The sequence below is a fragment of the Silene latifolia genome, chromosome 9 (genome assembly GCF_048544455.1).
Source record: "Silene latifolia isolate original U9 population chromosome 9, ASM4854445v1, whole genome shotgun sequence".
Classification (NCBI taxonomy): domain Eukaryota; kingdom Viridiplantae; phylum Streptophyta; class Magnoliopsida; order Caryophyllales; family Caryophyllaceae; genus Silene; species Silene latifolia.
In genome coordinates, this window is record NC_133534.1 from 216,331,444 (window position 1) to 216,357,515 (window position 26,072).

Genomic DNA, 26,072 nt, shown 5'->3' on the forward strand with positions numbered 1-26,072 from the left:
ACGAGCCACATGGACTAATTAACATGTACAATTGTTTTAACACAAGGATTAATGAACAAGGACAAATGGTTTACACAACGAGTCACAAGGACTAACAAACAAGGACAAATGGTTCACACAAAGAGTCACATGGTCTAATGAACAAGTACAATTGTTTAACACGACGACTTATAAGGACTAATTAACAAGGATAAATTGTTTAACATAACAAGACACAAGGACTAATGAACAAGGACAAATAGTTCACACAACGAGTCACATGGACTAATGAACAAGTACAATTATTTTAACACAACGAGTCACAAGGACTAATGACTAAGGACAAATGGATTACACAACGAGTCACAAGGACTAATGAACAAGGACAAATGGTTCACACAAAAAGTCATATGGACTATTGAAGAAGTACAATTGTTTTAACACAACGACTCACAAGGATTAATGAACAAGGACAAATGGTTTAAACAACGAGTCACAAGGACTAATGAACAAGGACAAATGGTTCACACAACGAGTCACAAGGGCTAATAAACAAGGAAAAATGGTTCACACAGCGAGTCACATGGACTATCAAACAAGTACAATTGTTTTAACACAATGAGTCACAAGGATTAATGAATAAGGACAAATGGTTTAAACAACGAGTCACAAGGACTAATGAACAAGGACAAACGGTTCACACAACGAGTCACATGGTCTAATGAACAAGTAAAATTGTTTAACACAACGACTCATAAGGACTAATGAACATGGATAAATGGTTTACACAACGAGTCACATGGACTAATCAACAAGGACAAATGGTTCACACAACGAGTCACGTGGACTAATGAATAAGTACAATTGTTTAACAGAACGAGTCACAAGGACTATTGAACAAGGATAAATGATTCACACAACGAGTCATGTTTATTAATAAACAAGGACAAATGGTTCACACAACGAGTCACAAGACCTAATGAACAAGGACAAATGGTTCACACAACGAGCCACATGGACTAATTAACAAGTACAATTGTTTTAACACAAGGATTAATGAACAAGGACAAATGGTTCACACAACGAGTCACAAGGGCTAATGAACAAGGACAAATGGTTCACACAACGAGCCACATGGACTAATTAACAAGTACAATTGTTTTAACACATGGATTAATGAACAAGGACAAAGGGTTCACACGACGAGTCACAAGGGCTAATGAACAAGAACAAATGGTTCACACAACGAGCCACATGGACTAATTAACATGTACAATTGTTTTAACACAAGGATTAATTAACAAGGACAAATGGTTTACACAACGAGTCACAAGGACTAACAAACAAGGACAAATGGTTCACACAAAGAGTCACATGGTCTAATGAACAAGTACAATTGTTTAACACGACGACTTATAAGGACTAATTAACAAGGATAAATTGTTTAACATAACAAGACACAAGGACTAATGAACAAGGAAAAATAGTTCACACAACGAGTCACATGGTCTAATGAACAAGTACAATTATTTTAACACAACGAGTCACAAGGACTAATGACTAAGGACAAATTGATTACACAACGAGTCACAAGGACTAATGAACAAGGACAAATGGTTCACACAAAAAGTCATATGGACTATTGAACAAGTACAATTGTTTTATCACAACGACTCACAAGGACTAATGAACAAGGACAAATGGTTTCGAGAATTATTCTCTGAACCGTCAAAGCATTAGTGTGGTTTTACACTTGTGTAGAGACAAAATTGAGATCGTCGCGTTTCGATTCTCGACTTAGACAGCGGATGCGCTCCAAAGTTTAAGGGGAACTTCCTTGATGCGATCCAAGTTAATAACTCGGAGTTGGTTGATGAGGTGGTTCTGAACAGTCACGGTGATAGTCTGATTGTGGCTCGTGGTTTTCAGCCTATGAGCTTCAATTATCCTTCCAATGTGAATTTACTAAGTATGGTGAATGAGAGTTGATTGTGGCACGCATTCCAAGGGAAGGACGGTCCAATATGACGTTTTTATTTTACTTTTCAGATTATGTTGTTAAAATAAAATCTTAAGCTTAATTAGTAGTTGTCTAGGTACATTGAACTTGTTGCTTTAAGTGTTGTAATTAAGTGAAGAGTGAATGCTCAAACTCTTCACATTATTGGCTACTCATTTCAGCTCATTTGAGGCTATATAAAGCCTTGAAGTTTATGAATAAAATAAGACCAGATATTTAGAAAAACTTGTTTTGAGTTGAAAATGGTTGCGGCCAATCCTTTGTTTTTATTCAACGCGTTTTGAGTAAATTCACGATCATTCTCAATAGGTCTTGAGTTTGGTCCCCATTGTTATTGTTATAGGTCTAACAATAGCAAATATCCCATTGGTTCGATTTATTCACATAATTCGAAACAAATATCCTTTATTTCTTGTTTCATTCACATATAAAAAAACACATAAAAATTACCTTTTATCAATTTCGACAATCAGACAGTCATCAGCACTGTTCGATTCAATAAATTCCGCTTCCGCATTCACATCATATCGATTCCGCTGCCAATTCGCATCATAAGTGGTATCAGAGCTTCGGCTCTTGATTTTCCATCATCGAGACGGTCCTAGGCGTGTCAAAGCCAACTTTTTAGTTGAATTTCCGATTGCGATTGGAGTTCAAAGGTTAAACTCAAGCAGGTAGTTTGAGAGTTAATCGGTTTTGCATCTCGGGAACAAGTTTCTAGTAATTTGTTATTCAAGGCGCGACGGAGACAAAAAAAAAAAAAATAAAATAAAAAAAAAGTTACTGTTCACGAGCCCTGTTACTGTTCATCCGTCAGAAAAAAAAAAAAAATGGTCCCAAACGGTCTTATGACGTGTCAAAGTCAAGATGTTGGTTGAATTTCCGGTTGCGATTGGAATTCAAAGGTTAAACTCGAGCAAGGTAGTTCGAGGGTTGATCGACTTTTGATAACCCATATCATAGGTTCAAGAATCGGGACGATTCTTTTTCAAGAAAGGGCGGATGATGCGATCCAAGTTAATAACTCGGAGTTGGTTGATGAGGTGGTTCTGAACAGTCACGGTGATAGTCTGATTGTGGCTCGTGGTTTTCAGCCTATGAGCTTCAATTATCCTTCCAATGTGAATTTACTAAGTATGGTGAATGAGAGTTGATTGTGGCACGCATTCCAAGGGAAGGACGGTCCAATATGACGTTTTTATTTTACTTTTCAGATTATGTTGTTAAAATAAAATCTTAAGCTTAATTAGTAGTTGTCTAGGTACATTGAACTTGTTGCTTTAAGTGTTGTAATTAAGTGAAGAGTGAATGCTCAAACTCTTCACATTATTGGCTACTCATTTCAGCTCATTTGAGGCTATATAAAGCCTTGAAGTTTATGAATAAAATAAGACCAGATATTTAGAAAAACTTGTTTTGAGTTGAAAATGGTTGCGGCCAATCCTTTGTTTTTATTCAACGCGTTTTGAGTAAATTCACGATCATTCTCAATAGGTCTTGAGTTTGGTCCCCATTGTTATTGTTATAGGTCTAACAATAGCAAATATCCCATTGGTTCGATTTATTCACATAATTCGAAACAAATATCCTTTATTTCTTGTTTCATTCACATATAAAAAAACACATAAAAATTACCTTTTATCAATTTCGACAATCGACAGTCATCAGACTTTATTCGATTCAATAAATTCCGCTCCGCATTCACATCATATCGATTCCGCGCCAATTCGCATCATAAGTGGTATCGAGCTTCGGCTCTTGATTTTCCATCATCGAGACGGTCCTAGGCGTGTCAAAGCCAACTTTTTAGTTGAATTTCCGATTGCGATTGGAGTTCAAAGGTTAAACTCAAGCAGGTAGTTTGAGAGTTAATCGGTTTTGCATCTCGGGAACAAGTTTCTAGTAATTTGTTATTCAAGGCGCGACGGAGACAAAAAAAAAAAAAAAAAAAAAAAAAAAAAAAAGTTACTGTTCACGAGCCCTGTTACTGTTCATCTAAGAGAAAAAAAAAAAAAAAAATGGTCCCAAACGGTCTTATGACGTGTCAAAGTCAAGATGTTGGTTGAATTTCCGGTTGCGATTGGAATTCAAAGGTTAAACTCGAGCAAGGTAGTTCGAGGGTTGATCGACTTTTGATAACCCATATCATAGGTTCAAGAATCGGGACGATTCTTTTTCAAGAAAGGGCGGATGATGCGATCCAAGTTAATAACTCGGAGTTGGTTGATGAGGTGGTTCTGAACAGTCACGGTGATAGTCTGATTGTGGCTCGTGGTTTTCAGCCTATGAGCTTCAATTATCCTTCCAATGTGAATTTACTAAGTATGGTGAATGAGAGTTGATTGTGGCACGCATTCCAAGGGAAGGACGGTCCAATATGACGTTTTTATTTTACTTTTCAGATTATGTTGTTAAAATAAAATCTTAAGCTTAATTAGTAGTTGTCTAGGTACATTGAACTTGTTGCTTTAAGTGTTGTAATTAAGTGAAGAGTGAATGCTCAAACTCTTCACATTATTGGCTACTCATTTCAGCTCATTTGAGGCTATATAAAGCCTTGAAGTTTATGAATAAAATAAGACCAGATATTTAGAAAAACTTGTTTTGAGTTGAAAATGGTTGCGGCCAATCCTTTGTTTTTATTCAACGCGTTTTGAGTAAATTCACGATCATTCTCAATAGGTCTTGAGTTTGGTCCCCATTGTTATTGTTATAGGTCTAACAATAGCAAATATCCCATTGGTTCGATTTATTCACATAATTCGAAACAAATATCCTTTATTTCTTGTTTCATTCACATATAAAAAAACACATAAAAATTACCTTTTATCAATTTCGACAATCAGACAGTCATCAGCACTGTTCGATTCAATAAATTCCGCTTCCGCATTCACATCATATAAACTCCGCTGCCCAATTCGCATCATTCCTTGTCGCGTTACGAGGATTCCAACCATTGTTATCGCTATAGGTCTAGTTATAGCAAATATCTCCAAAGTTCACACAAAAAAAAAAAAAACAATTCACTATTCACGCTGTACTGTTCACGGTACTATTCATCACCAAAAAAAGACAAAAAAAAAATATTCATCTGTCAGAAAATCACGAAAATGGCACTTAACCACGAACAATTGCAAAACACAAATCAAGCCACTTCCGCCAACCCACCCCATACGTTGCAACCGTTTTCCTCCTTTCGCGTGCTTATCCTTGTTGCGTCAACCCGTAACTTAATTGTCCGTCGTATTTATTTTAAATTTAATTGGACGGATTATTCGCGATTCCCGCTAAAATTTATTAAAATTTTTACCCCCCCTCTAAAAAACCGACTCAAAGAGGGAATGGGGAAACTCAAATTTGACCCATAATAAATATAATCTACCTAGTTCCTAGTAAAATGTAGTAATTTTTACCCCCCCCCCCCCCCCCCCTCTATTATTTTAACACAACGAGTCACAAAAACTAATGAATAAGGACAAATGGATTACACAACGAGTCACTAGAAATAATGAACAAGGACAAATGGTTCACAGAAAAAGTCACATGGACTATTGAACAAGTACAATTGTTTTAACACAATGACTCACAAGGATTAATGAACAAGGACAAATGGTTTAAACAACGAGTCACAAGGACTAATGAACAAGGACAAATGGTTGACACAACGAGTCACATGGACTAATGAACAAGTACAATTGTTTAACATAACGACTCACAAGGGCTAATAAACAAGGATAAATGGTTTACACAATGAGTCACAAGGACTAATGAACAAGGACAAATGGTTCACACAACGAGTCACAAGGAATAATGAACAAGGACAAATGGTTCACACAACGAGTCACTTGGACTAATGAATAAGTACAATTATATAACACAACGAGTCACAAGGACTAACGAACAAGGACAAATTGTTTACACAACGAGTCACATTTATTAATAAACAAGGACAAATGGTTGACACAACGAGTCACAAGGACTAACGAACAAGGACAAATGGTTCACACAACGAGTCACATGGACTAATGAACAAGTACAATTGTTTAACACAACGGCTCATAAGGACTAATGAACAAGGATAAATTGTTTACAGAACGAGTCACAAGGACTAATGAACAAGGACAAATGGTTCACACAACGAGTCACATGGACTAATGAAAAAGTACAATTGTTTAACACAACGAGACACAAGGACTAATGAAATAGGACAAATGGTTCACACAACGAGTTACATGGACTAATGAACAAGTACAATTGTTTTAACACAACGAGTCACAAGGATTAATGAACTAGGACAAATGGCTTACACAACGAGTCACAAGGACTAATGAACAAGGACAAATGGTTCACACAACGAGTCACGTGGACTAATGAATAAGTACAATTGTTTAACACAACGAGTCACAAGGACTAACGAACAAGGGCAAATGGTTCACACAACGAGTCACATTTATTAATAAACAAGGACAAATGGTTCACACAACGAGTCGCAAGGACTAACGAACAAGGACAAATGGTTCACACAACGAGTCACATGGACTAATGAACAAGTACAATTGTTTAACACAACGGCTCATAAGGACTAATGAACAAGGATAAATTGTTTACACAACGAGTCACAAGGACTAATGAACAAGGACAAATGGTTCACACAACGAGTCACATGGACTAATGAACAAGTACAATTGCTTAACACAACAAGACATAAGGACTAATGAACAATGACAAATAGTTCACACAAAGAGTCACATGGACTAATGAACAAGTACAGTTATTTAACAAGACGACTCATAAGGACTAATTAACAAGGATAAATTGTTTAACACAACGAGACACAAGGACTAATGAACAAGGACAAATGGTTCACACAACGAGCCACATGGACTAATGAACAAGTACAATTGTTTATCACAACGGCTCATAAGGACTAATGAACAAGGATAAATTGTTTACATAACGAGTCACAAGGACTAATGAACAAGGACAAATGGTTCACACACTGAGTCACATGGACTAATGAACAAGTACAATTGTTTAACACAACGAGACACAGGACTAATGAACAAGGACAAATGGTTCACACAACGATTCACAATGACTAATGAACAAGGACCAATGGTTAAGGCACCTAGTCAGAAAGACTAATGAACAAGGACAAAAGGTTAGCACAACAAGTCACATTTATTAATAAACAAGGACAAATGGTTCACACAACGAGTCACAAGGGCTAATGAACAAGGACAAATGGTTCACACAACGAGTTACATTTATTAATAAACAAGGACAAATGGTTCACACAACGAGTCACATGGACTAATGAACAAGTACAATTGCTTAACACAACAAGACATAAGGACTAATGAACAATGACAAATGGTTCACACAAAGAGTCACATGGACTAATGAACAAGTACAATTATTTAACACGACGACTCATAAGGACTAATTAACAAGGATAAATTGTTTAACACAACGAGACACAAGGACTAATGAACAAGGACAAATGGTTCACACAACGAGCCACATGGACTAATGAACAAGTACAATTGTTTATCACAACGGCTCATAAGGACTAATGAACAAGGATAAATTGTTTACATAACGAGTCACAAGGACTAATGAACAAGGACAAATGGTTCACACACTGAGTCACATGGACTAATGAACAAGTACAATTGTTTAACACAACGAGACACAGGACTAATGAACAAGGACAAATGGTTCACACAACGATTCACAATGACTAATGAACAAGGACCAATGGTTAAGGCACCTAGTCAAAAGGACTAATGAACAAGGATAAAAGGTTAGCACAACAAGTCACATTTATTAATAAACAAGGACAAATGGTTCACACAACGAGTCACAAGGGCTAATGAACAAGGACAAATGGTTCACACAACGAGTTACATTTATTAATAAACAAGGACAAATGGTTCACACAACGAGTCACAAGGGCTAATAAACAAGTACAATTGTTTTAACACAACGAGTAACAAGGATTAATGAATAAGGACAAATGGTTTAAACAACGAGTCACGAGGACTAATGAAGAAGGGCAAACGGTTTACACAACGAGTCACATGGACTAATGAACAAGTACAATTGTTTAACACAACGAGACACAAGGACTAATGAAATAGGACAAATGGTTCACACAACGAGTTACATGGACTAATGAACAAGTACAATTGTTTTAACACAACGAGTCACAAGGATTAATGAACTAGGACAAATGGCTTACACAACGAGTCACAAGGACTAATGAACAAGGACAAATGGTTCACACAACGAGTCACGTGGACTAATGAATAAGTACAATTGTTTAACACAACGAGTCACAAGGACTAACGAACAAGGGCAAATGGTTCACACAACGAGTCACATTTATTAATAAACAAGGACAAATGGTTCACACAACGAGTCGCAAGGACTAACGAACAAGGACAAATGGTTCACACAACGAGTCACATGGACTAATGAACAAGTACAATTGTTTAACACAACGGCTCATAAGGACTAATGAACAAGGATAAATTGTTTACACAACGAGTCACAAGGACTAATGAACAAGGACAAATGGTTCACACAACGAGTCACATGGACTAATGAACAAGTACAATTGCTTAACACAACAAGACATAAGGACTAATGAACAATGACAAATAGTTCACACAAAGAGTCACATGGACTAATGAACAAGTACAGTTATTTAACACGACGACTCATAAGGACTAATTAACAAGGATAAATTGTTTAACACAACGAGACACAAGGACTAATGAACAAGGACAAATGGTTCACACAACGAGCCACATGGACTAATGAACAAGTACAATTGTTTTTTTACAACGGCTCATAAGGACTAATGAACAAGGATAAATTGTTTACATAACGAGTCACAAGGACTAATGAACAAGGACAAATGGTTCACACACTGAGTCACATGGACTAATGAACAAGTACAATTGTTTAACACAACGAGACACAGGACTAATGTACAAGGACAAATGGTTCACACAACGATTCACAATGACTAATGAACAAGGACCAATGGTTAAGGCACCTAGTCAAGAAAGACTAATGAACAAGGACAAAAGGTTAGCACAACAAGTCACATTTATTAATAAACAAGGACAAATGGTTCACACAACGAGTCACAAGGGCTAATGAACAAGGACAAATGGTTCACACAACGAGTTACATTTATTAATAAACAAGGACAAATGGTTCACACAACGAGTCACATGGACTAATGAACAAGTACAATTGCTTAACACAACAAGACATAAGGACTAATGAACAATGACAAATGGTTCACACAAAGAGTCACATGGACTAATGAACAAGTACAATTATTTAACACGACGACTCATAAGGACTAATTAACAAGGATAAATTGTTTAACACAACGAGACACAAGGACTAATGAACAAGGACAAATGGTTCACACAACGAGCCACATGGACTAATGAACAAGTACAATTGTTTATCACAACGGCTCATAAGGACTAATGAACAAGGATAAATTGTTTACATAACGAGTCACAAGGACTAATGAACAAGGACAAATGGTTCACACACTGAGTCACATGGACTAATGAACAAGTACAATTGTTTAACACAACGAGACACAGGACTAATGAACAAGGACAAATGGTTCACACAACGATTCACAATGACTAATGAACAAGGACCAATGGTTAAGGCACCTAGTCAGAAAGACTAATGAACAAGGACAAAAGGTTAGCACAACAAGTCACATTTATTAATAAACAAGGACAAATGGTTCACACAACGAGTCACAAGGGCTAATGAACAAGGACAAATGGTTCACACAACGAGTTACATTTATTAATAAACAAGGACAAATGGTTCACACAACGAGTCACATGGACTAATGAACAAGTACAATTGCTTAACACAACAAGACATAAGGACTAATGAACAATGACAAATGGTTCACACAAAGAGTCACATGGACTAATGAACAAGTACAATTATTTAACACGACGACTCATAAGGACTAATTAACAAGGATAAATTGTTTAACACAACGAGACACAAGGACTAATGAACAAGGACAAATGGTTCACACAACGAGCCACATGGACTAATGAACAAGTACAATTGTTTATCACAACGGCTCATAAGGACTAATGAACAAGGATAAATTGTTTACATAACGAGTCACAAGGACTAATGAACAAGGACAAATGGTTCACACATCGAGTCACATGGACTAATGAACAAGTACAATTGTTTAACACAACGAGACACAGGACTAATGAACAAGGACAAATGGTTCACACAACGATTCACAATGACTAATGAACAAGGACCAATGGTTAAGGCACCTAGTCAAAAGGACTAATGAACAAGGACAAAAGGTTAGCACAACAAGTCACATTTATTAATAAACAAGGACAAATGGTTCACACAACGAGTCACAAGGGCTAATGAACAAGGACAAATGGTTCACACAACGAGTTACATTTATTAATAAACAAGGACAAATGGTTCACACAACGAGTCACAAGGGCTAATAAACAAGTACAATTGTTTTAACACAACGAGTAACAAGGATTAATGAATAAGGACAAATGGTTTAAACAACGAGTCACGAGGACTAATGAAGAAGGGCAAACGGTTTACACAACGAGTCACATGGACTAATGAACAAGTACAATTGTTTAACACAACGAGACACAAGGACTAATGAAATAGGACAAATGGTTCACACAACGAGTTACATGGACTAATGAACAAGTACAATTGTTTTAACACAACGAGTCACAAGGATTAATGAACTAGGACAAATGGCTTACACAACGAGTCACAAGGACTAATGAACAAGGACAAATGGTTCACACAACGAGTCACGTGGACTAATGAATAAGTACAATTGTTTAACACAACGAGTCACAAGGACTAGCGAACAAGGGCAAATGGTTCACACAACGAGTCACATTTATTAATAAACAAGGACAAATGGTTCACACAACGAGTCGCAAGGACTAACGAACAAGGACAAATGGTTCACACAACGAGTCACATGGACTAATGAACAAGTACAATTGTTTAACACAACGGCTCATAAGGACTAAAGAACAAGGATAAAAGGTTAGCACAACAAGTCACATTTATTAATAAACAAGGACAAATGGTTCACACAACGAGTCACAAGGGCTAATGAACAAGGACAAATGGTTCACACAACGAGTTACATTTATTAATAAACAAGGACAAATGGTTCACACAACGAGTCACAAGGGCTAATAAACAAGTACAATTGTTTTAACACAACGAGTAACAAAGATTAATGAATAAGGACAAATGGTTTAAACAACGAGTCACGAGGACTAATGAAGAAGGGCAAACGGTTTACACAACGAGTCACATGGACTAATGAACAAGTACAATTGTTTAACACAACGAGACACAAGGACTAATGAAATAGGACAAATGGTTCACACAACGAGTTACATGGACTAATGAACAATTACAATTGTTTTAACACAACGAGTCACAAGGATTAATGAACTAGGACAAATGGCTTACACAACGAGTCACAAGGACTAATGAACAAGGACAAATGGTTCACACAACGAGTCACGTGGACTAATGAATAAGTACAATTGTTTAACACAACGAGTCACAAGGACTAACGAACAAGGGCAAATGGTTCACACAACGAGTCACATTTATTAATAAACAAGGACAAATGGTTCACACAACGAGTCGCAAGGACTAACGAACAAGGACAAATGGTTCACACAACGAGTCACATGGACTAATGAACAAGTACAATTGTTTAACACAACGGCTCATAAGGACTAATGAACAAGGATAAATTGTTTACACAACGAGTCACAAGGACTAATGAACAAGGACAAATGGTTCACACAACGAGTCACATGGACTAATGAACAAGTACAATTGCTTAACACAACAAGACATAAGGACTAATGAACAATGACAAATAGTTCACACAAAGAGTCACATGGACTAATGAACAAGTACAGTTATTTAACACGACGACTCATAAGGACTAATTAACAAGGATAAATTGTTTAACACAACGAGACACAAGGACTAATGAACAAGGACAAATGGTTCACACAACGAGCCACATGGACTAATGAACAAGTACAATTGTTTATCACAACGGCTCATAAGGACTAATGAACAAGGATAAATTGTTTACATAACGAGTCACAAGGACTAATGAACAAGGACAAATGGTTCACACACTGAGTCACATGGACTAATGAACAAGTACAATTGTTTAACACAACGAGACACAGGACTAATGAACAAGGACAAATGGTTCACACAACGATTCACAATGACTAATGAACAAGGACCAATGGTTAAGGCACCTAGTCAGAAAGACTAATGAACAAGGACAAAAGGTTAGCACAACAAGTCACATTTATTAATAAACAAGGACAAATGGTTCACACAACGAGTCACAAGGGCTAATGAACAAGGACAAATGGTTCACACAACGAGTTACATTTATTAATAAACAAGGACAAATGGTTCACACAACGAGTCACATGGACTAATGAACAAGTACAATTGCTTAACACAACAAGACATAAGGACTAATGAACAATGACAAATGGTTCACACAAAGAGTCACATGGACTAATGAACAAGTACAATTATTTAACACGACGACTCATAAGGACTAATTAACAAGGATAAATTGTTTAACACAACGAGACACAAGGACTAATGAACAAGGACAAATGGTTCACACAACGAGCCACATGGACTAATGAACAAGTACAATTGTTTATCACAACGGCTCATAAGGACTAATGAACAAGGATAAATTGTTTACATAACGAGTCACAAGGACTAATGAACAAGGACAAATGGTTCACACACTGAGTCACATAGACTAATGAACAAGTACAATTGTTTAACACAACGAGACACAGGACTAATGAACAAGGACAAATGGTTCACACAACGATTCACAATGACTAATGAACAAGGACCAATGGTTAAGGCACCTAGTCAAAAGGACTAATGAACAAGGACAAAAGGTTAGCACAACAAGTCACATTTATTAATAAACAAGGACAAATGGTTCACACAACGAGTCACAAGGGCTAATGAACAAGGACAAATGGTTCACACAACGAGTTACATTTATTAATAAACAAGGACAAATGGTTCACACAACGAGTCACAAGGGCTAATAAACAAGTACAATTGTTTTAACACAACGAGTAACAAGGATTAATGAATAAGGACAAATGGTTTAAACAACGAGTCACGAGGACTAATGAAGAAGGGCAAACGGTTTACACAACGAGTCACATGGACTAATGAACAAGTACAATTGCTTAACACAACGAGACACAAGGACTAATGAAATAGGACAAATGGTTCACACAACGAGTTACATGGACTAATGAACAAGTACAATTGTTTTAACACAACGAGTCACAAGGATTAATGAACTAGGACAAATGGCTTACACAACGAGTCACAAGGACTAATGAACAAGGACAAATGGTTCACACAACGAGTCACGTGGACTAATGAATAAGTACAATTGTTTAACACAACGAGTCACAAGGACTAACGAACAAGGGCAAATGGTTCACACAACGAGTCACATTTATTAATAAACAAGGACAAATGGTTCACACAACGAGTCCCAAGGACTAACGAACAAGGACAAATGGTTCACACAACGAGTCACATGGACTAATGAACAAGTACAATTGTTTAACACAACGGCTCATAAGGACTAATGAACAAGGATAAATTGTTTACACAACGAGTCACAAGGACTAATGAACAAGGACAAATGGTTCACACAACGAGTCACATGGACTAATGAACAAGTACAATTGCTTAACACAACAAGACATAAGGACTAATGAACAATGACAAATAGTTCACAGAAAGAGTCACATGGACTAATGAACAAGTACAATTATTTAACACGACGACTCATAAGGACTAATTAACAAGGATAAATTGTTTAACACAACGAGACACAAGGACTAATGAACAAGGACAAATGGTTCACACAACGAGCCACATGGACTAATGAACAAGTACAATTATTTATCACAACGGCTCATAAGGACTAATGAACAAGGATAAATTGTTTACATAACGAGTCACAAGGACTAATGAACAAGGACAAATGGTTCACACACTGAGTCACATGGACTAATGAACAAGTACAATTGTTTAACACAACGAGACACAGGACTAATGAACAAGGACAAATGGTTCACACAACGATTCACAATGACTAATGAACAAGGACCAATGGTTAAGGCACCTAGTCAGAAGGACTAATGAACAAGGACAAAAGGTTAGCACAACAAGTCACATTTATTAATAAACAAGGACAAATGGTTCACACAACGAGTCACAAGGGCTAATGAACAAGGACAAATGGTTCACACAACGAGTTACATTTATTAATAAACAAGGACAAATGGTTCACACAACGAGTCACATGGACTAATGAACAAGTACAATTGCTTAACACAACAAGACATAAGGACTAATGAACAATGACAAATGGTTCACACAAAGAGTCACATGGACTAATGAACAAGTACAATTATTTAACACGACGACTCATAAGGACTAATTAACAAGGATAAATTGTTTAACACAACGAGACACAAGGACTAATGAACAAGGACAAATGGTTCACACAACGAGCCACATGGACTAATGAACAAGTACAATTGTTTATCACAACGGCTCATAAGGACTAATGAACAAGGATAAATTGTTTACATAACGAGTCACAAGGACTAATGAACAAGGACAAATGGTTCACACACTGAGTCACATGGACTAATGAACAAGTACAATTGTTTAACACAACGAGACACAGGACTAATGAACAAGGACAAATGGTTCACACAACGATTCACAATGACTAATGAACAAGGACCAATGGTTAAGGCACCTAGTCAGAAGGACTAATCAACAAGGACAAAAGGTTAGCACAACAAGTCACATTTATTAATAAACAAGGACAAATGGTTCACACAACGAGTCACAAGGGCTAATGAACAAGGACAAATGGTTCACACAACGAGTTACATTTATTAATAAACAAGGACAAATGGTTCACACAACGAGTCACAAGGGCTAATAAACAAGTACAATTGTTTTAACACAACGAGTAACAAGGATTAATGAATAAGGACAAATGATTTAAACAACGAGTCACGAGGACTAATGAAGAAGGGCAAACGGTTTACACAACGAGTCACATGGACTAATGAACAAGGACAAATGGTTCACACAACGAGTCACGTGGACTAATGAATAAGTACAATTGTTTAACACAACGAGTCACAAGGACTAATGAACAAGGATAAATGGTTCACACAACGAGTCATATTTATTAATAAACAAGGACAAATGGTTCACACAACGAGTCACAAGGGCTAATGAACAAAGACAAATGGTTTACACAACGAGCCACATGGACTAATTAACAAGTACAACTGTTTTAACACAAGGATTAATGAACAAGGACAAATGGTTTACACAACGAGTCACAAGGACTAATGAACAAGGACAAATGGTTCACACAACGAGTCACATGGACTAATGAACAAGTACAATTGTTTAATACAACAAGGCAGAAGTACTAATGAACAAGGACAAATAGTTCACACAATTAGTCACATGGACTAATGAACAAGTACAATTATTTTAACACAACGAGTCACAAGGACTAATGAATAAGGACAAATGCATTACACAACGAGTCACTAGAAATAATGAACAAGGACAAATGGTTCACAGAAAAAGTCACATGGACTATTGAACAAGTACAATTGTTTTAACATAATGACTCACAAGGATTAATGAACAAGGACAAATGGTTTAAACAACGAGTCACAAGGACTAATGAACAAGGACAAATGGTTGACCCAACGAGTCACATGGACTAATGAACAAGTACAATTGTTTAACATAACGACTCACAAGGGCTAATGAACAAGGATAAATGGTTTACACAACGAGTCACAAGGATTAATGAACAAGGACAAATGTTCACACAACGAGTCACAAGGAATAATGAACAAGGACAAATGGTTCATACAACGAGTCATGTGGACTAATGAATAAGTACAATTATTTAACACAACGAGTCACAAGGACTAACGAACAAGGACAAATGGTTCACACAACGAGTCACATTTATTAATAAACAAGGACAAATGGTTGACACAACGAGTCACAAGGTCTAACGAACAAGGACAAATGGTTCACACAATGAGTCACATGGACTAGTGAACAAGTACAATTGTTTAACACAACGGCTCATAAGGACTAATGAATAAGGATAAATTGTTTACAGAACGAGTCACAAGGACTAATGAACAAGGACAAATGGTTCACACAACGAGTCACACGAACTAATGAACAAGTACAATTGTTTAACACAACGAGACACAAGGACTAATGAAATAGGACAAATGGTTCACACAACGAGTTACATGGACTAATGAACAAGTACAATTGTTTTAACACAACGAGTCACAAGGATTAATGAACTAGGACAAATGGCTTACACAACGAGTCACAAGGACTAATGAACAAGGACAAATGGTTCACACAACGAGTCACGTGGACTAATGAATAAGTACAATTGTTTAACACAACGAGTCACAAGGACTAACGAACAAGGGCAAATGGTTCACACAACGAGTCACCTTTATTAATAAACAAGGACAAATGGTTCACACAACGAGTCGCAAGGACTAACGAACAAGGACAAATGGTTCACACAACGAGTCACATGGACTAATGAACAAGTACAATTGTTTAACACAACGGCTCATAAGGACTAATGAAAAAGGATAAATTGTTTACACAACGAGTCATAAGGACTAATGAACAATGACAAATGGTTCACACAAATAGTCACATGGACTAATGAACAAGTACAATTATTTAACACGACGACTCATAAGGACTAATTAACAAGGATAAATTGTTTAACACAACGAGACACATGGACTAATGAACAAGGATAAATGGTTTACACAACGAGTCACAAGGACTAATGAACACGGACAAATGGTTCACACAACGAATCACATAAACTAATGAACAAGTACAATTGTTTTAACACAACGACTCACAAGGACTAATGAACAAGGATAAATGGTTTACAAAACGAGTCACATGGACTAACGAACAAGGACAAATGGTTCCCACAACGAGTCCCGTGGACTAATGAATAAGTACAATTGTTTAACAGAACGAGTCACAAGGACTAATGAACAAGGATAAATGGTTCACACAACGAGTCACATTTATTAATAAATAAGGACAAATGGTTCACACAACGAGTCACAAGGGTTAATGAACAAGGACAAATGGTTCACACAACGAGCCACATGGACTAATTAACAAGTACAATTGTTTAAACACAAGGATTAATGAACAAGGACAAATGGTTTACACAACGAGTCACAAGAACTAACGAACTAGGACAAATGGTTCACACAACGAGTCACATTAATTAATAAACAAGGACAAATGGTTCTCACAACGAGTCACAAGGACTAACAAACAAGGACAAATGGTTCACACAACGAGACACAGGACTAATGAACAAGGACAAATGGTTCACACAACGATTCACAATGACTAATGAACAAGGACCAATGGTTAAGGCACCTAGTCAGAAGGACTAATGAACAAGGACAAAAGGTTAGCACAACAAGTCACATTTATTAATAAACAAGGACAAATGGTTCACACAACGAGTCACAAGGGCTAATGAACAAGGACAAATGGTTCACACAACGAGTTACATTTATTAATAAACAAGGACAAATGGTTCACACAACGAGTCACAAGGGCTAATGAACAAGGACAAATGGTTCACACAACGAGCCACATGGACTAATTAACAAGTACAATTGTTTTAACACAAGGATTAATGAACAAGGACAAATGGTTTACACAACGAGTCACAAGGACTAACGAACAAGGACAAATGGTTCATACAACGAGTCACATGGACTAATGAACAAGTACAATTGTTTAACAGAACGGCTCATGAGGAGTAATGAACAAGGATAAATTGTTTACATAACGAGTCACAAGGACTAATGAACAAGGACAAATGGTTCACACAACAAGTCACAAGGAATAATGAACAAGGACAAATGGTTCACACAACGAGTCACATGGACTAATGAACAAGTATAATTGTTTAGCACAACGAGACACAAGGACTAATGAACAAGGACAAATGGTTCACAAAACGAGTCAGAATGACTAATGAACAAGGACCAATTGTTAAGGCACCTAGTCAGAAGGACTAATGAACAAGGACAAAAGGTTAGCACAACAAGTCACATTTATTAATAAACAAGGACAAATGGTTCACACAACGAGTCACAAGGGCTAATGAACAAGGACAAATGGTTCACACAACGAGTCACATGGACTATCAAACAAGTACAATTGTTTTAACACAACGAGTAACAAGGATTAATGAATAAGGACAAATGGTTTAAACAACGAGTCACGAGGACTAATGAAGAAGGGCAAACGGTTTACACAACGAGTCACATGGACAATTGAACAAGGACAAATGGTTCACACAACGAGTCACGTGGACTAATGAATAAGTACAATTGTTTAACACAACGAGTCACAAGGACTAATGAACAAGGATAAATAGTTCACACAACGAGTCATATTTATTAATAAACGAGGGGACAAATGGTTCACACAACAAGTCACAAGGGCTAATGAACAAGGACAAATGGTTCACACAACGAGCCACATGGACTAATTAACAAGTACAATTGTTTTAACACAAGGATTAATGAACAAGGACAAATGGTTTACACAACGAGTCACAAGGACTAACGAACAAGGACAAATGGTTCATACAACGAGTCACATGGACTAATGAACAAGTACAATTGTTTAACAGAACGGCTCATGAGGAGTAATGAACAAGGATAAATTGTTTACATAACGAGTCACAAGGACTAATGAACAAGGACAAATGGTTCACACAACGAATCACATAAACTAATGAACAAGTACAATTGTTTTAACACAAAGACTCACAAGGACTAATGAACAAGGATAAATGGTTTACACAACGAGTCACATGGACTAATGAACAAGGACAAATGGTTCACACAACGAGTCACGCGGACTAATGAATAAGTACAATTGTTTAATAGAACGAGTCACAAGGACTAATGAACAAGGATAAATGGTTCACACAACGAGTGACATTTATTAATAAACAAGGACAAATGGTTCACACAACGAGTCACAAGGGCTAATGAACAAGGACAAATGGTTCACACAACGAGCCACATGGACTAATTAACAAGTACAATTGTTTTAACACAAGGATTAATGAACAAGGACAAATGGTTTACACAACGAGTCACAAGGACTAACGAACAAGGACAAATGGTTCATACAACGAGTCACATGGACTAATGAACAAGTACAATTGTTTAACAGAACGGCTCATGAGGAGTAATGAAAAAGGATAAATTGTTTACATAACGAGTCACAAGGACTAATGAACAAGGACAAATGGTTCACACAACAAGTCACAAGGAATAATGAACAAGGACAAATGGTTCACACACTGAGTCACATGGACTAATGAACAAGTATAATTGTTTAGCACAACGAGACACAAGGACTAATGAACAAGGACAAATGGTTCACAAAACGAGTCAGAATGACTAATGAACAAAGACCAATTGTTAAGGCACCTAGTCAGAAGGACTAATGAACAAGGACAAAAGGTTAGCACAACAAGTCACATTTATTAATAAACAAGGACAAATGGTTCACACAACGAGTCACAAGGGCTAATGAACAAGGACAAATGGTTCACACAACGAGTCACATGGACTATCAAACAAGTACAATTGTTTTAACACAACGAGTAACAAGGATTAATGAATAAGGACAAATGGTTTAAACAACGAGTCACGAGGACTAATGAAGAAGGGCAAACGGTTTACACAACGAGTCACATGGACAATTGAACAAGGACAAATGGTTCACACAATGAGTCACGTGGACTAATGAATAAGTACAATTGTTTAACACAACGAGTCACAAGGACTAATGAACAAGGATAAATAGTTCACACAACGAGTCATATTTATTAATAAACAGGGACAAATGGTTCACACAACAAGTCACAAGGGCTAATGAACAAGGACAAATGGTTCACACAACGAGCCACATGGACTAATTAACAAGTACAATTGTTTTAACACAAGGATTAATGAACAAGGACAAATGGTTTACACAACGAGTCACAAGGACTAACGAACAAGGACAAATGGTTCATACAACGAGTCACATGGACTAATGAACAAGTACAATTGTTTAACAGAACGGCTCATGAGGAGTAATGAACAAGGATAAATTGTTTACATAACGAGTCACAAGGACTAATGAACAAGGACAAATGGTTCACACAACAAGTCACAAGGAATAATGAACAAGGACAAATGGTTCACACACTGAGTCACATGGACTAATGAACAAGTATAATTGTTTAGCACAACGAGACACAAGGACTAATGAACAAGGACAAATGGTTCACAAAACGAGTCACAATGACTAATGACCAAGGACCAATTGTTAAGGCACCTAGTCAGAAGGACTAATGAACAAGGACAAAAGGTTAGCACAACAAGTCACATTTATTAATAAACAAGGACAAATGGTTCACACAACGAGTCACAAGGGCTAATGAACAAGGACAAATGGTTCACACAACGAGTCACATGGACTATCAAACAAGTACAATTGTTTTAACACAACGAGTAACAAGGATTAATGAATAAGGACAAGTGGTTTAAACAACGAGTCACGAGGACTAATGAAGAAGGGCAAACGGTTTACACAACGAGTCACATGGACAATTGAACAAGGACAAATGGTTCACACAACGAGTCACGTGGACTAATGAATAAGTACAATTGTTTAACACAACGAGTCACAAGGACTAATGAACAAGGATAAATAGTTCACACAACGAGTCATATTTATTAATAAACAGGGACAAATGGTTCACACAACAAGTCACAAGGGCTAATGAACAAGGACAAATGGTTCACACAACGAGCCACATGGACTAATTAACAAGTACAATTGTTTTAACACAAGGATTAATGAACAAGGACAAATGGTTTACACAACGAGTCACAAGGACTAACGAACAAGGACAAATGGTTCATACAACGAGTCACATGGACTAATGAACAAGTACAATTGTTTAATGAACGGCTCATGAGGAGTAATGAACAAGGATAAATTGTTTACATAACGAGTCACAAGGACTAATGAACAAGGACAAATGGTTCACACAACGAATCACATAAACTAATGAACAAGTACAATTGTTTTAACACAAAGACTCACAAGGACTAATGAACAAGGATAAATGGTTTACACAACGAGTCACATGGACTAATGAACAAGGACAAATGGTTCACACAACGAGTCACGCGGACTAATGAATAAGTACAATTGTTTAATAGAACGAGTCACAAGGACTAATGAACAAGGATAAATGGTTCACACAACGAGTGACATTTATTAATAAACAAGGACAAATGGTTCACACAACGAGTCACAAGGGCTAATGAACAAGGACAAATGGTTCACACAACGAGCCACATGGACTAATTAACAAGTACAATTGTTTTAACACAAGGATTAATGAACAAGGACAAATGGTTTACACAACGAGTCACAAGGACTAACGAACAAGGACAAATGGTTCATACAACGAGTCACATGGACTAATGAACAAGTACAATTGTTTAACAGAACGGCTCATGAGGAGTAATGAAAAAGGATAAATTGTTTACATAACGAGTCACAAGGACTAATGAACAAGGACAAATGGTTCACACAACAAGTCACAAGGAATAATGAACAAGGACAAATGGTTCACACACTGAGTCACATGGACTAATGAACAAGTATAATTGTTTAGCACAACGAGACACAAGGACTAATGAACAAGGACAAATGGTTCACAAAACGAGTCAGAATGACTAATGAACAAAGACCAATTGTTAAGGCACCTAGTCAGAAGGACTAATGAACAAGGACAAAAGGTTAGCACAACAAGTCACATTGATGTAAAACAGTATGGAAAAACGAGATTGAACAGATCGTTGAACTGTTCGGTTGAGTTTGTTATTTCTGAGATTGTGTATGTCGTGGTAATTGGTAAATTTGCAGCGGAAATTGTGTTGTTTGGACTGATTATTTCGTGATTATGAATGTAACTGGATAGTATGGTGAATTCCTAGTCCTAACCTCGCAAGGTGTCAAACGCAGATTCACGCAATCAACCTCGCAAGGAAGATCTAAAGATTAAGCTCGCAAACCTAATCGAGTAATGCTCACAAATGTAAACAATTTTATTCTTTGGAAAATTCGATGATGCTTCTCCGATCATACACGGCCTAATATACTCCTAAACGAGGTCACAATTCGACCCAAACCCTAACTTGGAAATTAAGCTATCTTTCCCTTTCCTAAACTAACTAGGAAAATTATTCTCCTTTCCTAAACTAACTAGGAAAGTAATTAAAATACTAAAAACTAGAATACAATCAGATTTAGGGTATTCTAATTTGACTAGGATTAGGAAAATCTAGCTTTCCTAACATTATTAGAAATAGTAATTAACTAACTTATTATTCCTACACGATTTAGGAAACCGTGTATCCTAATTATCCTAGGAGCCGTGATATGCAGCCCAGAGCCGTGTTATGCGGCTCCCATGCCTTCCCATTTTAGCATCAACACATTACTCGATCCAAGCTCAAATCCTTTTACTAGTTGAGTTACATTTCGACTAATAAGAAGTTCATTTGCTTGTTCCGAACATGCTCCTGCATCATTCTCTCCTTCTTTTTGAGAATTTGCCCTCAAATCCTCGTCTTCTAGATACGGTGATAGGTCGCCTACATTAAATGTCGCGCTCACCCCACCATATTCACTCGGCAACTCCAGCTTGTATGCATTAGAACCATAACATTCGAGGATCTTGAATGGACCATCTGCTCGTGGCATCAACTTATTCTTCCTTTTGGATGGAAATCGTTCCTTCCTCAAATGTAACCACACAAGATCACCCTCCTTGAAAACAGGCTGCTTTCGATGTTTATTAGCCTTCTCTTTGTATTTAGCATTTGCCTTCTCAATTTGAGCTCGAACTTGTTCACATACTCGGAGAAATGCAGCTTGTCTTTCTTTGGCTTCAAAACTTAACACATCTTTCTTTGGAATGGGCACTAAATCGATTGGCAGGTATGGATTCACGCCATAGACAATCTCGAATGGAGCTCGTCCTGTCGTCATTGATGGTGTACGATTATAAGCGAATTCAGCATGCGCCAATTTGATATCCCAATCCTTTGTGCTTTTACTAACCAATCCTCGCAATAGACTCCCTAGAGTACGGTTGGTTACCTCGGTCCGACCATCCTGTTTGTGGATGGTGTGATGTCTTGAAAAGAAGCTTAGTCCCCATCAAACGCCATAACGTTTTCCATAAGTAACTAAGAAACTTCACATCTCGATCTGAAACAATAGTAAGAGGTATTCCATGTAATCGAACGATCTCTCTATAGTACAAATCAGCCACTTTAGTTGCATCATCAGTCTTGTGACACGGAATAAAATGCGCCATCTTCGAGAATCGATCAACTACCACCATAATCGAGTCCTTACCCCTTTGAGTTCTCGGCAAACCAAGGATAAAATCCATGCTTACCTCATTCCATGGCTGTCATGCACGGGCAGAGGTGTATACAAGCCCTTGGTGAACGTGCTCTTAGCCTTTTGACATACCACACATTTCGCCACGATCTCTTGCACGTCCTTATTCATTCTCGGCCAGTAGAAATGTTCACTTAGGATGTCACTCGTCTTGTTAACTCCAAAGTGTCCAAAGAATAGCCCCGCCATGAGCTTCTCGTACCAACAACTCCCTAATCGACCCATTCGGAATGCATAGCCGATTACCTTTGAAAAGATAGCCATCCGAACAAAAGATACAAACCTGTTGGATCAATGATTTCTTTTGAAAATTCTGGATCAGACTTGTACAGTTCCTTGATATGTTCGAAACCAAGAATCCTTGCATCCAACTCAATCAACAATGAATGCCTTCGTGATAATGCATCAGCCACGACATTAGAACTTCCCGTCTTGTACTTTGAAGAAAACGTGAATGATTGCAAGAATTCTACCCATTTGGCATGTCTTTGATTTAACTTTTGCTGTCCATGGATGTGTTTAAGAGCCTCGTGATCAGAATGTAAAATAAACGGCTTCGGACGCAGATAATGACTCCAATGGTCCAATGCTCTCACGATTGCATAAAACTCCTTGTCATAAGTTGAATAGTTCAACCTTGCACCGTTTAATTTCTCGCTGAAATATGCAATAGGTCTCTTTTCTTGTAATAACACGGCACCAATCCCAACACCACTTGCATCACACTCGACTTCAAACAATTTATTAAAATCAGGTAGTGCTAAAACAGGTCCGGAGCATAGCTTGCGTTTTACCTCTTCAAACGCCTTTTGGGCGCTGTTAGTCCACACGAACTCTCCCTTCTTGGTTAGCTCTGTAATTGGAGCCACAATCGAGCTAAAACCCTGGATGAACCGTCTATAAAATGATGCTAAACCATGAAAGCTTCGCACCTCTGTAGTTGATTTCGGAATTGGCCAGGCTTGAATAGCGTCGACCTTGGATGGGTCCATACTTACTCCGTCTTTTCCCACAATATAACCAAGAAAGACAACACTTGAGACCATAAAAGTACATTTTTCCAACTTACCATAAAGCTTCTGATCTCGCAACACTTCAAACACAGCTCGCAAATGTCGTTTGTGCGACTCTTCATCTTTGCTATAAATCAGGATGTCGTCAAGATAGACCACCACAAATTTGTTAAGGAACGGCCTTAACACTTCATTCATCAACCTCATAAACGAACTAGGAGCATTGCACAACCCAAACGGCATCACAAGCCATTCATATAATCCTTGCTTCGTTTTAAACGCGGTCTTCCACTCATCCCCTTCTCGAATCCTCATTTGATGGTAGCCACTCCTCAAATCCAGTTTAGAAAAGACACACGAACCAGAAAGTTCGTCAAGCATATCATCAAGTCTTGGCATAGGAAAGCGATATTTGATTGTAATGTTATTCACCGCTCTACTATCAATGCACATTCTCCAAGTCCCTTCCTTCTTTGGCACTAATAACGCAGGCACCGCACAAGGACTTAAACTCTCTTGAACATATCCTCTATCTATCAATTCTTGGACTTGTCTCTGCAACTCCTTTGCTTCCTCTGGATTACAACGATAGGCCGGCTTATTAGGCAATGCCGCCCCTGGAATCAGATCTATTTGGTGTTCAATACCACGTAAAGGAGGTAACCCATCCGGTAACTCATCCGGAAACACATCCCGGAACTCTTCTAATAGCTCCTGTACCCCACGGTCATCACACACACCAACGGACCCCAATTCACGAACCAGCAGCACATAAGTTCGTTTTCCACGAGCTAAAGCCTCTTCAACCTCCCGAGCCTCCATAAACATACTCCCCTTCTTTGTTTTAGACTCTTTAATCTTATTAGGTGACATAGGTTTCAGATTATATCTCACATTACCCTTCATCACGCTATACACATTGGCTCTCCCGTCATGTTCAACCTTTCTATCGAATTGCCAAGGCCTACCCAACAGAATGTGGCATGCATTCATAGGAATTATATCGCACCACACCTCATCAGTATAGGGTCCTAAACTCAACGAAACTAAGGCCTGTTTCTTAACTTGAATCCCATTCTCCCCATTCAGCCAATGTAATTTATATGGTTTAACTCGATCTTTAGTTTGCAATTTTAGTTCATCAACAAGGTCCCTTGCTACTACATTAGCACACGACCCACTATCAATAATAAGATTGCAAATTTTACGGTTTACCTTGCACCGAG

At 37.6% G+C, this 26,072-nt stretch overlaps 1 protein-coding gene across 1 annotated transcript in view; it reads right to left on the bottom strand.

The window, feature by feature from the left end:
• LOC141602215 (uncharacterized) overlaps positions 1 to 25,839 on the bottom strand; it is a 67,414-nt gene extending 41,575 nt beyond the window's left edge. The window contains exons 1-4 of the mRNA XM_074422520.1: positions 25,298 to 25,839; positions 24,117 to 24,973; positions 23,039 to 23,403; positions 2,450 to 2,535 (exon numbers count right to left, since the gene is read on the bottom strand). Of these exons, the coding sequence (XP_074278621.1) occupies positions 2,450 to 2,535; positions 23,039 to 23,403; positions 24,117 to 24,973; positions 25,298 to 25,839 (1,850 nt within the window). The remainder of the gene's footprint in view (positions 1 to 2,449; positions 2,536 to 23,038; positions 23,404 to 24,116; positions 24,974 to 25,297) is intronic.
• Between the last annotated feature and the right edge of the window lie 233 nt (positions 25,840 to 26,072).